Here is a 15213-nt window from a genome sequence, read left to right on the forward strand (position 1 = left end):
CGACGACAAACCTTTTAAGTCAGCAAAAAGAGAGATGCTTTATGTGAAAACTATGATTTATACAGAAGGTCCATTGATCTTTATTTGATTTGACAAAGTCTGCATTATTAAAAGGTAATAAAATTTGGGATTATACTGAGTCTGACAAATTAAGTTCTATAGTTTCTAGAATATTACATAAGTATCAACTGGGGGGAAGCAGGATAAAAGTATCACATGCAGATGCTCCTGGCAAAGAGGGAACATCTGCAAGTGGGGTCCATAGTGTGTGATGCATAAAAAAATCCTAGAGACAATGCAATTGACTTACTTAGGTGAAGTGTTCTTCCTTCTGGGGAAGAGGAAGAGGTGGCAAAGAGTGGCAGGAATTCAAAGGCATATGCAGAATGGCTTCTCCATTTTAAAATGGTAATAAAAATATTTAGATCATGGCACTAGGGCACCTTTGAGGAATAGAACACCTTAATCAGAGTAGGTTCATTGCATAATTCTTTAGTACAATGTACAGTTTTCAAGTAATGAGTGGACTTAAAGTGTGATTTTACTTTGACAGTGGCTATCTATTTTTCTTCTCGCCTTCTGGGGCTTGATTTGTTTCAGCATCACAGGGACACTTTTCCACACAGTTTCTAGGGAACCATCCTCTTATTCTTGACATGCCTGAGGGAGAAATTGGTAAGAAATAGTCAGATATGCTGCAATGACATTAATGAGACCATTAACTCCTATTTCTCCAAATTAATAGGCATTTAGTTAGACTTTACTTTTTCCCCTTTTGCCATTTTTGATAAGCAGTTTGAAGGGGAAAATTATGGTTTTTAAATACTCTTAACAAGCTTGAAAACAGGGATTTCCCAAATTCCATTATCTGGGAAAGGAGCAATGTGGTTCTGGAGAGCCCCTAAGTGGAGTTAGAGGGAACATCTCCATCCTGGTATTTCCTTACACGTATGTGATCATGAAGGGTGTTTCTGGCACACTGTCATAGTTCGTCTGTTCCAGGCAACTATCTCCCTGAAGCCTTTGTGAATTTCCTCTTTAGACTTTTTCCAACAGGCAGACTTCTCTATCAAACTCGCCTAAGCTGTCCTATGGGGTTAATTTATGATTAACCTAGTGTTTTTAAAAGAGGTTAATCACTGCTTTAAAAAGGAACAATTTTAAAACTTAAAAAAATCAAGGACACAAAGTTTCAATCCATTGGTTTCTATGTTAACTTACTAGGAATGCCCATTCAAAGGAGCATATAACACAGGGGCATAGTACTCTGGCTCTGGGCCCAGACTGCCTGGGCTGGAGCCCTGGCTCTACTTGTGTCTACTGCAGCTTTCAGCAAGGTGCTGAGCCTCTGCATTTCAGTTCCCTCGCCAGTACAATGTGAATGACAGCACCTACCTCTGCAAGGTGGGATGTTGGGGACTGTAATATCACAAGTGAAGCACTTATACAAGTGCCTGTCACATAGGTAAGTATGAACTCCAATGTTAGCTATCATTTAAAAGTCCTGATAAATACCAGGGCTGTGGAGAAATAATACAAGGGGCTTCTCTTTGTTGTTTCATGATGTTTCTTTCTATTTAGTTCCTCTAATACATGTGACATATGATTGTTTATAAAAGTGCTTCTAGTAAAATTTGGAATCATTGCTAGTAGTCTTGTTCTTTAAACATCTCTTCCATTTTCATACCTTCTATATAGGAATCATCATGAATTTTGTCTCCATACAACCAATATCTGAAATATTTAAAAAATTAAAATTAATTTTTTTTAGGCTAGGTGCCAATTGTCATTAAAGAATAAAGTCGGTACTTTCTATCACTCACCGTAACCCTCTTGTGGCTAAAATGAATTCCCCTTTTTGTAGCCTTATTCGAGGCTCTTCAGTGCAGGGACTCGTGAAGAAGGTTTTGATTCCTTTATTCAAAGGACAGCAGGCACCACTGTAATCTTCTATCACTTTATACCGAACCTGGCATCAGTGATCAGAAGAACAGTTTAACATTTACCCACATCTGAAGATAAGTTTATTTTAAATTACTAAAGGTAGACCCAAAGCATCATGAGACAAGCCTTTCCCTCCCAGTTCCCACATAATAGGCAATCGGTATTTCTAGTTCTCAAGCCCTTGCTTACTCTTCATTTCAAACATATTGCTGATAATTAAATTCTAGAGCAGTGCTGTCCAAAAGAACTTTCTGCAATGACGGAGATGTTCTATAGCCTATAGCCTCTACACACATGTAGCTACTGAGAACTTCTAATATGGCTAGTGCAAGGAAGGAGCTGAATTTTTACTTAATTTAACACAATTTACATTTAAATAGCCACTTGTGGCTAGTGGCAATCATGCTGTACAACATAATTGTAAGGATGGACCTCATTCTGATGAGCTGTATTGAGAATAATTATTCTTCTGTTGGCAATATAAATAAACAATTCCCTCCAAACCTCTAGTCCAAACATGTAAATGAAAAAAGCAGACTACATCAAATTTCAACAAATGTATTAAGAAATATAACCTAACAAAAGCCAAGAGTTGGCTTCTCTACTCAAAGCAATTTTAACAACTATATAGAAGTGCACAGACTGACAGAAGGAAAAAGAAAGTAGTATCATTGCAAAAGAATTACTTACACTTCTGACTCTTTTATCTGCTTTTTGTTTCAACTGTTCTATCTGTTTGGAAGATATAAAGGAAAAAAGGCTCAGCTCAATGTTGAAATACTTTTGCCTCATGAACTACATCAATGACATAACAAACTTCCCATTTTCCAACATTTCAAACTACTAGCAATTTAAAGGTCACATGATTTTTAGCATGGAAAGAAGACCCTGTAACTAAGACCAGGGGCTGAAGTGGGACTTTCTTCTCCTTGTTTTCTAATGTCTTTATCTGGGTATTCTCCCAGAGCACTCCTGGTGACCCAGGGATCAGGGAGGTGTGCTCTCCACCCTCATGGGGCTTCCAGGCTAGCTCCTAAGGTGAAGATGACAGAGATGCTCTGATTCTTTAGAGACAAGGTAGAGAAACTGCAAAATTCATTAACAAAGAGTCTCAACTACAAGTTCTCAGGACTTACTCTTTTCCACTTATTTGGCAACAATTTATTAGTTGGTACTATACTAGATAGAGTAGGGGAAATAAAGGTAACATGTGGTCTCTGTTCTAGACTCTTGTTGAGTTAAAGATGCAAGACTTTTAAAAAAATATGAGACCTCATGTGCTACCAGCAGTAGTATATGATTAAGTGCCAAATCCAGAGAAGTCTAGAGTGGGGAGGTTAGACTTTATGCAAGAACTGGGCTGGAACTGGTCTTAATCATTACCAATAGAGAAGAGATCAAATGAGACAGAAAACACAGTGTGGGCAAAGTTAGGTGGCAGGAATGTACAAGGGGTTCACTGAGAGACTAGGCTGATTGGAAAGGATGATTCCTGTTAGGAACAGACAGAAGGTCATTTTAGGCCAGATTTCATAAAAACTAATTTAAGGAATCAGGACTTTTTATCTCTTATGTGTGGAGAGCTAAGGAGAGGTTTAAATAAAAAAGGATGCATAAAATAAGGAGTGATTTAGGATTATCAACTTAGATTCATTTTGCCACACTGAAAAAAACGTTATTACTTATTTTGAGATACAATGTCATCTGAGTTAAGGGGAAGAGGTGAGGCAAAAAGGAATGACTGAACAAAATACTCACAGTTAAGCTGTAGTGGTGACAGCCTTCTCTTATGGGCCAATTCAGTCCATCTCCTTCAGGGACCCCTGACCATGTAAATACCTGTCTAAAGTTCTTCCATCTACTTCCCATATCATAAGGAAAAACAAAGACTTCATCTAGTTGATAATACTGAATTCGATCTTTAGCCTGTGAGTAACAAAGATATAAGATGGTAGATGCCTCTGTCTTAAATGGCTATTAGTAATATACTACTGAAAACACTCCTCAAATTTATACATTTCTAGGAATACTTCCTCTTTGTTGAAACAATAATATACACAGAAGAGATCGACAAATTTATCACAATATAGGAAGAACCTTACACACAATACCAACCTTGTATGAGATGATCCAGAAAATGTCTGATAGGGCTTATTTAGGACTAAGCATTCAAAAATGCTTATTAAAAGAGTCAGTAGTTTTATTTCATATATAAAAAATCCTCAGTCCTCCTGGTTGTTCAGTAGAACAAAAGAATCTGGGTACAAAGAAGCTATGTTGATAAACAAACTTAAGAGAAAGCAAGGGCTTATTCAGGATGGAAGGAACTGTTCGGTGGGATGTCCTGCAATGCAGTAGTAGTATCCTGGGTGGCAGTGACACCTGCAGGAATGGCCAGGAAAGGTGTAATGGGTAATATAAAAAATTTCTTAGTTTTATGAAAATTATTTTTTTTAGCTAGCGGTATGTGCAGGGTATCTTCTTTCAGCTTTTCATACCATTACATATGTATATATATTTATTTATATAGGCATTTATATGTACATTTTATGCATATACATAAATATTCTGGTGCCATAAATTATATTCTATGCATTTAAATCATTAAAAATAACGAGATAAACGGGCTTATAATTTCTTAAGCTCCACTGACACCTAGTGGTATAAAGATGCATTATTTATTCCTACAATAAGTGTACAAACCCAGCTGAAATTTGTTGTATAAATTTTAGTGTCTGGTAATATTTTGATAAATTTTATATAAATTTAATACAATCATTTACCTGAAATCTTTACTTGGCAACAGAGCATCAGTTTCAAAATAACTTTTAGATTTAGCATGACACTTTATAAAGAGCCTTGGTCACTGGCAAAAACAAATTATTAATCTAATGCCAATATATTATTATTCTAACTAGAAATGATATCTTGAAATATTGTATTAACAGGGGAAACAATATTTTAGGGAAAAGCTTCCTGAAGTTAGTTATAAAGTGATATTAATGTTAATTCAATTAAAAGAGTTGTCAAGTGTTAACATGTATGAACACATTGAATTGTATAAATTCATCCTCACCCATCCTCACCCAGATGGTAAAGCGTCATTTATTTTCCCTTCTTATAAACAAACATTTCAGAGTCTTCAAAATGAGTAAGAGTGCTATAAGTGACAATAAGTGCTATGGGAATTTGCAATAAGTGCTATGGGAAAAGGGAACTAAAGTACTTAACATAATCTGGGGAGTCAAGGAAGATTCCTTGGAAGAAAAGACACCTGTACTGTATTGAGGGACAAGAAATCAGGCAAAAAATCAGGGGGGAGAAAAGTGTTTTAGGTAGGGAACAACATGTGGAAAGATAGAGAAGCATAATATGTACAAACTATGAGTTGTTTGGTATTAGATCATATTAAGTGTGAGATGGGGTGGGAAATGTGGGAAGACATGAAAGGTTTTATTATGTATAAACTAAGGAGCTTGGACTTGAACCTTTATATCAGTGGTTCACAAAGCATGTTTTACACACCTCTTTGGTTACCTATTCTTGGGGTTCAACAAAGTCAAAGAACTTTCATTATAATACTAAGATGTTATTTGTCTTTTTTATTGTGCTGACATTTGCAATGGTGGGTAAAATTGTGGGCATTTTAAGCAGGAATAAAGACAGTGGCACCAAACTATATCAGTAGTTATATTCTTCAATGTTACATATTCATAGTTTAAAACAAAACAAACAAAAAACAGTTGTACATGAGAATATCCTTGATGAAGCAGTAAGAATTCTTATTCTTATTAATCTCAATCCTCAAGTAGATGTCTTTTTAATACTCTGTGTGGCAAAATGGGAAAGTACACATAAAGCACCCCAAAGTGCTTATCTCAAGGAAAATGCTTTTTCATTTTCATGTAATGTTACTTTTACTAACAAACTAAGGTTATTTGAACTTCAGTATTTGGCAGAAATTTTCTCAAAAATGAACAAAGTTGGGCTGTTATTCCAAAATAAACAACTGAGTATACGTCACCAGTGAAAAAAATTAAGGCTTTCGACTGAAAATTAGAATTTTGGAAAATATGTATCCACTACTATAAGCTTGATAGCTTTCCAATATTTAAATATTTTCTCCATAAGACTAGTAGTGATATGCATAAATGAATCAACATTTAGAAAATCTGCATTTTCCAAAGGACTCGTGTCTGATGTTATAAAATCACAAATGGGTAAAATTCCCTTTCAAAGAGCAAGACAGACTGATGGAAATAAATGTAAAAGAGTACAAAAAGTTTACTGATATTATTTCAGATCTCACATGCAACTAACCTCTCAAGAACTATTACTGGTCATTTTATTACAATATCAAAGAACATCCACTATTATCAAAAAGGCCTATTAAAATATTCTACCCTTTTCTACCTACTATGTGAGGCTGGATTTTCTTCATATACTTCAATCAAAGCAACATATTTCGACAGACTGAATGCAGAGGGAGATGTGAGAATTCAACTGTCTTCTGTTAAGTCAGATATTAAAGAGATTTGTAAAAATATAAAACAATGCTGCTTTCCTCTCTATATTTTTATTTTGGAAAAATTAATTTAAAAAACAATTTTTATTAACATAATGGGTTTATTACTTTTTAAATGAAATAATAAATCTTCAAAATTTTTCTTAGTCAGAAAATATGGCAAAATCAACAGATATTAATACATATTGAAAAAAGCTCTTTAGTGTCCTTAACAATTTTTGAGAATGAAAAAGGGTCCTAAGACCAGAAAGTTTGAGATCTGCTGTTGTAAACTGAAGCTCATAAACTGGCTGCCAAAGGGTTAAATATGTCTAATAGGTATTTTACTTGGCCCACAATGGTTGTTTGTTTTTTATTTGAATTGTCTGCTAATATTTAAAAATAGAAAGATTCACAGAAATCGAGATCTCTTACTTTCCTTGGAAAAAAAAAATTAGATGATCTCACAATACCGGGTAATTCCCCAGTGGTAACAATCAGCTTTGCCCCTTAGGCAGCTCTGGTATGCAAGCTGGCCCCATGCATCCGATTATCTGCCTGGGACCTGCAGACATTTGGGGTGATAACCCCTGCTGCTGTTATGGTAGTCAGATTTACTTTTTCCATTAGAATCACAATGGACAGTGTGAAGTCTGTACTAGCGGTTGTGAGATCTTTGGCAAGCTAAGTATAAGCCCTATCTATCTGGTAGAGCTTAAGTTTTGCTTAGCCCTAAAATACTACAAAAAATTTGATGGCACTTTGGTAGGATAGAAATTTCTTTCCAAATGGGCTACCTTCTCCTCTAGGCTACTGTGTAGCTTAGACCTCTTCAGCAACTCAGGGTGTATGAGAAGTGTATTTCTGCAGGAGCTATATTAAACCAGGAATGAAACAAGCTGTCTTCTACATTCCCCTTTTGTGCAGAATGCAAATAACTTAAGGAAGCCATTTGTTAGCTGAGATTTTACTTCTGAGCATTTATTAGCTAATCTGGTCTATTAGTTAATCAGTACTTTACTGATATTGAGGAAACAATTATTAAAATTTACCTTTTCTTCAATCCATGATTCAATAGAAGTTTTGTTTCTGAGAATTATTTTCATCTGAAAATTAAATGATAGACAGTAAAACTTTATAATAAGACTGGTCCATTTAAGATTATCACTATGCTAACCCCTGAGAAAGTTTTTATTGCTCCACTCCTTGGTAAAGATATCAGGATAACAGGGGTTAAGTAGCACACTTAGTGCGTAGGCCACCTGACTCTAAAATCCTTGTTCTTAACCAGTGTACTACAACACCACTCTGTAAGATTATTACATCAATCCATAATCAAATCCAAACCTATTGGTTTAATAAAAACACGTTTTAATTACTATGAACAAGGTTTTAAGATTACTAATAAAACACTGATATAATCCAATTAGTATTTAAATGTATTTTGCTATTAAAATCTCATCGCTATTTTTAATTAACCTTAAGTTTGATTAATTTTTTATTATAAGTAATGGTGACTCATTTCAGTCAACCTAGATATTCTGCTTGCCTTAAAAACTGAATATATTCTTTCTTGACTCTATTATTTGATTTTCGTAGATAGGACTAATTCCACTTACAGAGGTTCTTACACCACAGGATTTTAGTTTTCTTCTAATATGATTCTTAATTATAGGCTGGGAAAATTTTTCAAAGATTTGATTCAGGTTAATAGAAAACATGAGGTATAACCAAAAACAGAACCTGCTTATTTTAAAACAAAAAGCATTAGGCAATAAATCAGGGCTCTTACTCTCCACATTTCTAATTCTGAAAGAATCTTACATTTCCTTGAAGTCTGGCTGTGTCCATACAGACTGTGGCACAGTAAGAACAACCCTGGACAGGAGTCCTTGCCATATTCCTAAGGCCTAGCACAATGCCTGGCCCACAGAGCGCCTTCAATTAATGAATAAACTAAGGGAATGAAATGAAATAAAACACATGAACTGTTTTACGATCCCTTCAGGACCACATCCTCCTTCTCTGTGTTCTCACAGCACTTTGTACATTTCTATGATATGATATATACCTGAACCTGTATTAAGTAATTGTTTACTAACTGTGAGTTCCTTAGGGGCAGGATCCTCTTTATTACCATTAATATAGCCTCAGAATTAGAGCAATTCATTAGATAGGCATTAAATAGCATCTGTATCATAGGGATGTTACTGAGTTTAAATGAGCTAACATACTTAAAGGACCTAAAACAGTGTCTTGCATATAGTAAGTGCTCAATAAATGTTAACTATATGATTATGATTAAATATATACTATTTTAAGATAATACTGTTTACTGAATACATGAATGGGTGATCTTGCATAAGTCACTAAAGCTTTCTGTATCTCAGTTATTCACCTATAAGGAAAGGAAAATAATACTCCTCTTCAACCTCTTTTGGGGTTGATGTGAAGATCAAGAGAGATGGCAAATGTGAAAAGAGCTTTATTAACTACAAAGTGCAACACAACTCAAACTTAGCATTTTAACAATTAAACCAATTACCTGGGAATTCTAGCAAAGTTACTTCAAAATTCCCTGGCTAGTACAGAGAAGATTAAGTTGGTTACCGAGATGGAGTAAGTAGCAATAATTTCCATTTCATACTGCATACTTAAATACAGCCTTTTTATCTTCCTCACTACAAGCAGCTCTAATAACGTGACAACTTTTAGCTAGAGGTAACAGAGGAACTTACCTGGATAAAGAACAACATCCCAACAGCTATGGTTGTTCCTAAAGCTAATCCCAAGGCAAACAAGGTGGCAGCAAATGCAGATAATCCAAACGGAATAATTGACAGAGGATCTCTCCGGGCTGCACTCATATCAATCTTAACTGTGTTCCACCCAAAGGAGAGCTATAAACAACACACACTTCAAATACCAGTTGTCATAAATGGTCAGATTCTACCATGACATTTAAAACAACTCAATCAAAAAGACCAGCAAATGACAACCTGAAACTAAAACACACATAGCTGTTTCTAATGAATACTGTGGCTTAACCTCATACTGATATGCATGATATCATCCTTATTTATTCTCAGTGTTACTTATTTCTTATTTACTTATTTTGTTTACTTGTTTCCTCAGAAAGTGTTAGGCATATCCCACAAACATTTCATATGCATGAACAAAACCAGATACCAATCAAAACTGTAATGTGTCTCCCATCTTCTCCTTGCTTTTATATTTATAGTAGTCTTCCATGGCAACAAATATAGTCTAGGATTCAATTGTTTCTTCCCTCATGTTCCACAATCAGAGGTTAAAAACTGGCAAAAATGTGGGCAAAATATGGCCTCCAGATGTGAATGACCTAGCTCGTAAAATGTCTTAAAATATTCGGGGTTAGGTGCCAACATCCAAACATCAGGAAATTTCACATTTAAAAAATCCAGACTTTCAGATTTTTCTTGAAAAACTGGAAGACCAAGCTACTACGCTGGATTCCCAAACATCAAAAACTGACTGAAGTCAAATATAGGCTGTCCCTTCTATGAAGAGCATGTGTTCTCCAGTTCTTTCATCTACCTTCCAGGCCTCTAGGGACTTGAATTTCTGACCCCTACACTTTATCTCATGACTATTTGCCTATAAATCAACTCAATCTGTTACAGGATATTTTAGGATATGTGCCTACTCCATGAGCCACCTTCGAGGACACTGGAATTAGAAATGAACAAAAGAATTACAACTTGCCACATAGACTGGATGAAAACAGAAAGCACTAACTAGTGTTGTCTCTTTCTTCTCGCTCTTCTTTCTTTTTTTTCCAATTATTCTTATCACAACTACCAAGTCTGAAATCTAATAAATTATATATATATGTATAGTATTAAAATAATTATCAACTTTAAGTAGAATAAAGGGAATTTCCAGAACAAAATTATCTTTCCTCATTTTAAAAATTAAGTTTCAATGCTTTCTTAAAAGGCATCCATACAGAGATAAAGCATACAGTACCCAGAAAGATCTGTTTCCCATCCTAACTTACAGAAAGCATATTTCTAAAAGGGACTTATTAAATAATCTTGATAACTGCTATATAATATGACATGAATGATTTATAACAAATATTTTCACTTACCCGATTATAAAGCTGTGTATACATAGTCATAACAAAAATGAAGGCAGCATGAATACACCCCAGTGGTGCTAAAAGGAGAAACAGTGTGAACGAAGCATGATTTTGGTAACCACAACAGTTGTTGATCCAAGGACAGTGATGGTCCATCTTCATCACACATCTAACAAGAAAAGTTTACATAAAACATGAAGCAGAAATTTCGGTCTACTTTAAATAACTTTGGTCTTCAAGAGATCAAACAAACAGGAATCCAGCATGTCCATGAGTGACCAATGAATTATACTTCATGGAGCAAAAACAAAGATCTTTATGAGTTTTTGAACAACTCTGAACAGTGACTTCTTTTAAATTCTAAACAGTACAAATAGGCTTCATTACTGCTTCTGAGGAAAAGATGTCTGCTTTCATTATAAAGAAAAAGAGGTTCTTGGTTTTCCTCTAGCTCTGAAATGCTGTGACAAGTGGAGTACGACAGAGACTCAACAAAATCACTTACAGATCTATCTCCACTAGGGTTAATGGCACCTAGCAGACGCTTGTAACTTCCTTCCTTCCTGATCTCATCCTTTAGTTGTGGGATCTCTGAGCTAAGGAAGCCAACTATGGGATATAAGATACTGTATAATAAGCAAAGTCTTACTGAGCTTCCTTCCCTTGTGCTAGAAGAAAACTTCCTGGCCTCAAACCAAACTTTATCTGCCTCCAATCTTTCCCCTAAATCTCAACATTCTCATCATAAATTTCTTATTAGTGGATATTGCTGTTCATTTAGAAAGATTCTAGCTTGTTTCACATTTTTATGGTGAATCCCTTTTCTTCCCATTGACATTTTAAATTAAACATGTATGATAATAGGCACCTGCACTCATTTATTAGATATGCATAAAGCATAAAAGTTAGTGAACTCAATAATGGAAAAAGCAGGTCTCCTTTATAATTTAGACTCAGAACAATTCTAAAGCTAGTCAAGAGAACAGTTGATAAGAACAATTAATCCTGATCTAAGGAAATAACATGAAGACAAAACTCTGTGCCCTATTTTTGGCAAGGCAAGAAACAAAATAAATCTGTATTTTTCTAGAAAAATCTTTTGACAAAAAATGAGTTTTACTTATTAACAGAATAACTTCAGAGTAAAATGGAGATATGGACACTTAAGTATGTTGACAGTCTTTTTTATAAAGTAGCCATCTCACAGAGAATATAACTAGGATTGAGGTGGTAGGAAGAACAACAACAGATCAGCAATCAAGTTGATCAGTCCCCGGTAAATAGCAAAGACAGACAATACCTGTTACATTTTCTGCAGTGATGTGACCGAGGCGCCTTGTATGCTTGGCAGCCTTTACAATACTGGAGGTACATGCTATCCTGAGAATTTTCCTTGGCAGCAAAATATAAACAAAAATATATCAGATATCTAATCCTAAGTAATAACAAGTCAAAACTTATGAATAAATACTTTCCTATGGTTTGATTTTCTTTTATGGGGGGTGGGAGAAGGACAGAATCTTAACTGTATTGCCAGCCCTTTCATTTGAGCTAAAATATTTTTAAGTAATGAATTTCCAGTTAACAGCACTACAAGTCATTTTTAATTTCTCATCCTCATGCTCCACCCAAATCCACCGTCACCATGTACAGTTGGTTCTACTTATCCAAAAACCTTAGGAGAATGGGAGGAATTCAGAAAAAAGGTAGCTGACAATTTGGCAGGTATTTTAGAGTGGTGATTCAAACTTCAGACTTGATACTCTTTAGGAAATAAGGCCCCTTTCTTGGAGCATTTTAATTACTTCCAAATTAGCATCCTTTACTGTAGTTTCTTTTTGATTCAAACTATTGTCAGATAATAATCCTGTAACACAACTCTGATTAGTCAGAGCTGTGCTTGAAAACCTCTAATAATTCTCTGTGGCCTAATCATTTCTCACGTATGTGAGGCCTTCCATAATCTGCCTGTTTCAGTCTAACCTGCTCTATATACCTGTCCGTTGTTTCTCAATACACATTCCCACAATTCTCTCAACCTGAAATGCCTTCTTACCCATGTCCTGCGGAAATTCCCATGCCTCTCCTAGGCCGCAAGCTGAAAATAATTAGCTCCTTCTAACTTCAACGGCATCATCACATTGAATTCCATAGATTAGTTATCTGTACAAGTGCTTTGGTTTCTCTCCTCAGATATAAGGTTTTTCAGATTATGAATTGTGTCTTACCCATCTCTATACCCACTTTAAATAGTACAATAGTGTTTCTCCAACTTTAATTTACCTAAGAATCACCTCAGGGATTTTGTTAAATGCAGGCTCTGATTCAGTAGGTCGAGAGTGGAGCCCAAGATTCTGCATTTCTAACAAGCAACCAGGGGATATCCCTCAGCAAGGAATATGGAAATTCATAAGCATAAACTTTCTAGAATTTTTAAGAGCCATAAACTGATTCATAATGTACTTCCCAATGTTATGATTTCACTGCAATGATTTAAAAACTTTATGATTTACACCAGCAGCTTCTCAAGATATTTTTCTCAGTTCTGAGGGATGTTAATATATTACATAATAAAAAGATCCTAGAGCTGCAAAATTATGAGAGCTGTATGATATGCACTGTCTCCTAAATTTATGACTATGAACTCACAACCACTCCTTTTTTTTTTTAAAGCAAGACAAATATTCAATAAAATTGCATTGGGAAATAATTTAGGATAATATTTTCAAACAGGACAGGTATGAAATTACTTAAGCTTTAAATGAACATGCTTAGTGCCTACCAAGGCAAAAAAGTAGGCAGTGTTTGATATAACTGGTTAGCAGGTAAGGTAAAAACTAAATATACAATTATCATTAGAGTTCATCATCTTAATGTATCTTTTTCTTACTGGTTTCCACCCCAGAGGGACAAGGCCAGGACCAACAAACATGGCATTGAAGTAATTATAAAGAATCATGACAGTCCAATTGATCAGCATGATGAAATTCACACTCCCTCCGGTTGTATGTAAGGGCCAATACCACAACACAGAGTCAATCATGGCCATCGTAGAACATACAGCTATAACACCAAGGGCTATGATGGGACCCCAGTGACACAGTCTCTTTAATTCTTGGAGATTCTCAAACTTGATAACTGAGCAGAATGTACCCATTCTGGTTAGGAAGAATGACTTCCTACTTTTAAAGAATCACAGATTTCCTTTTTCTGTGCACATATCACCATGTGCCATGGGTCCTTGTGTTCCTTGACTGTCATGCCTTCAAGTTGCGGGATGCTAATGCCAATTATGCCATTTTCACTGTCACACACTCAGAGCTCTTTGTCATAACTAGGAGAATCCAGTATCTTGGTTTGAAGCCCAAGCTAAAAACCAAAAACAAAATGAGAAAGTTTAGTTAAAGTTTTATTGTATACTATATTGAACTTCAAAGATCACCCAAAACAAAAGCATCTCATAAGTGCACTACCATGGGATCACATGCCAAAATAGTTGTCTTTATTCCTTTATTCCCAATTTGTCAGGGGACTGTGTCCAAATTTAGAGAATTGTTTGAGGAGGCAAAGAATTTTAGAGCTGGGAAGCAGGGCTTTAGGGTTGATCTAATCCAGCTTCCTTCTTCATAGAAAAGAAACTGCCTTGGGAAGATAAAGTGATTAGACCGAGGTCACGAGTAACAGCCAAGCCCAGAAGAGAAACCAAGTCATCAAACTTCCTTTATGCAATTCTAAACTACCTCTGAGCGAGTCCCGAATAAAGTTCAAGTACTTCGTCTACATCGTCTACAACATCTGCCTGTGGTTGCCCCCAAAAACCAACGTAACAGTCTATTTGGGCCAGAGGTCAAGAAGAGTGAGAGTGAAAGCATTGAGAGAGTGCAAGGAAAAAAAAGGAAGAGAAGGGGGGAGAGAGGGTGTCTGTGAAATCACGACGGGAAACTTAAACGAGAAAGAGTGAGAAAAAATGAAGGGGAAGTGCTCCCGGAGCGAGGGACTGGGAGACAGGGCGGAGAACTCCGGGAAGGTAGGTAGGAGGGTTATTTCTGGCCTTCAGTGAGTCCAGGTAAGATCTGAGGCAAACGGTAATAAAAGATGCCGCTGCCTTGTGCCTCAGTTTCCCGCCCGTGCCATAAGAGCAAAACGTTTAAAAATCCTCACTCGGGGGAGGAACATCCTGGCCAGCAACCAGTGGTAGGTCTCTGGGGATTCTGGCCTCACTCAGGTGGGGCGATGACCACCAACACCACGGTTAAACCCCCTGCCTCGACTCCCACCTCAGTCGGCTCCTGGGCGCCCGCTCTTGGCCATCGCATTTCCGGGGCGGCCTGGGCTCACCCGGAACAGGTTTTCTCCTCCTCGGATAACTCCGTCGTGGGTACTTCAGTCCAGCGCCAGCAGAAAGCAAATCTCGGTTGCCAGAGGCGGGAGTGCCCAGCCTGCCACCACCCGCCGCCTCTCCGCCAGCACTCCCGCCGCCGCTCCCAGGCTCAGGCGCCGAGCGCAGGGTCCGTGACAGGCACTTCCGGGAGGTCTGCAGCACCAAACTTCCCCCGGGAAGCAAGCTCCCCTGACCTGTAGCTTGGGGAGCCAGGGCCACCTCCCAGAACGTTGGGGGGTGGGGGGCGGCAAAAGTATTTTC

The 15213-nt window shown here is 36.7% G+C and overlaps 1 protein-coding gene across 4 annotated transcripts; it reads right to left on the minus strand.

Annotated features, from left to right (window-relative positions):
- Positions 1 to 56: 56 nt before the first annotated feature.
- Positions 57 to 15092, minus strand: ZDHHC6 (zinc finger DHHC-type palmitoyltransferase 6). Of its 4 annotated transcripts, none has more exons than XM_036898493.2 (11): positions 14910 to 15092; positions 13755 to 13940; positions 11872 to 11963; positions 10581 to 10740; positions 9187 to 9348; positions 7501 to 7554; positions 3703 to 3870; positions 2635 to 2676; positions 1824 to 1969; positions 1688 to 1734; positions 57 to 660 (listed from the first exon to the last, which is right to left on the minus strand). In XM_036898493.2, the coding sequence occupies exons 2-11, from the start codon at positions 13830 to 13832 to the stop codon at positions 557 to 559; spliced, it is 1053 nt and encodes a 350-aa protein (XP_036754388.1). In that variant the 5' UTR covers positions 13833 to 13940; positions 14910 to 15092; the 3' UTR covers positions 57 to 556. The 4 variants fall into 4 exon arrangements, with proteins under 4 accessions (XP_036754388.1, XP_036754387.1, XP_036754386.1 ...); XM_036898492.2 differs by having other exon boundaries at positions 14849 to 15092; XM_036898491.2 differs by lacking the exon at positions 14910 to 15092 and having other exon boundaries at positions 13462 to 13920.
- Between the last annotated feature and the right edge of the window lie 121 nt (positions 15093 to 15213).

This window comes from Manis pentadactyla, chromosome 8 (assembly GCF_030020395.1).
Source record: "Manis pentadactyla isolate mManPen7 chromosome 8, mManPen7.hap1, whole genome shotgun sequence".
Taxonomy (NCBI): domain Eukaryota; kingdom Metazoa; phylum Chordata; class Mammalia; order Pholidota; family Manidae; genus Manis; species Manis pentadactyla.

Excerpts from the sequence above, each read along its gene's own strand:
- ZDHHC6 (XM_036898491.2), bottom strand. The coding sequence starts at position 13,728 with ATGGGTACATTCTGCTCAGTTATCAAGTTTGAGAATCTCCAAGAATTA. Across the intron at positions 3,871-7,500 it reads AATCATGGATTGAAGAAAAG|GCTAAAGATCGAATTCAGTA; the intron begins GTAAATTTTAAT and ends TGTTACTCACAG. Across the intron at positions 1,735-1,823 it reads TTAGCCACAAGAGGGTTACG|ATATTGGTTGTATGGAGACA; the intron begins GTGAGTGATAGA and ends TAAATATTTCAG.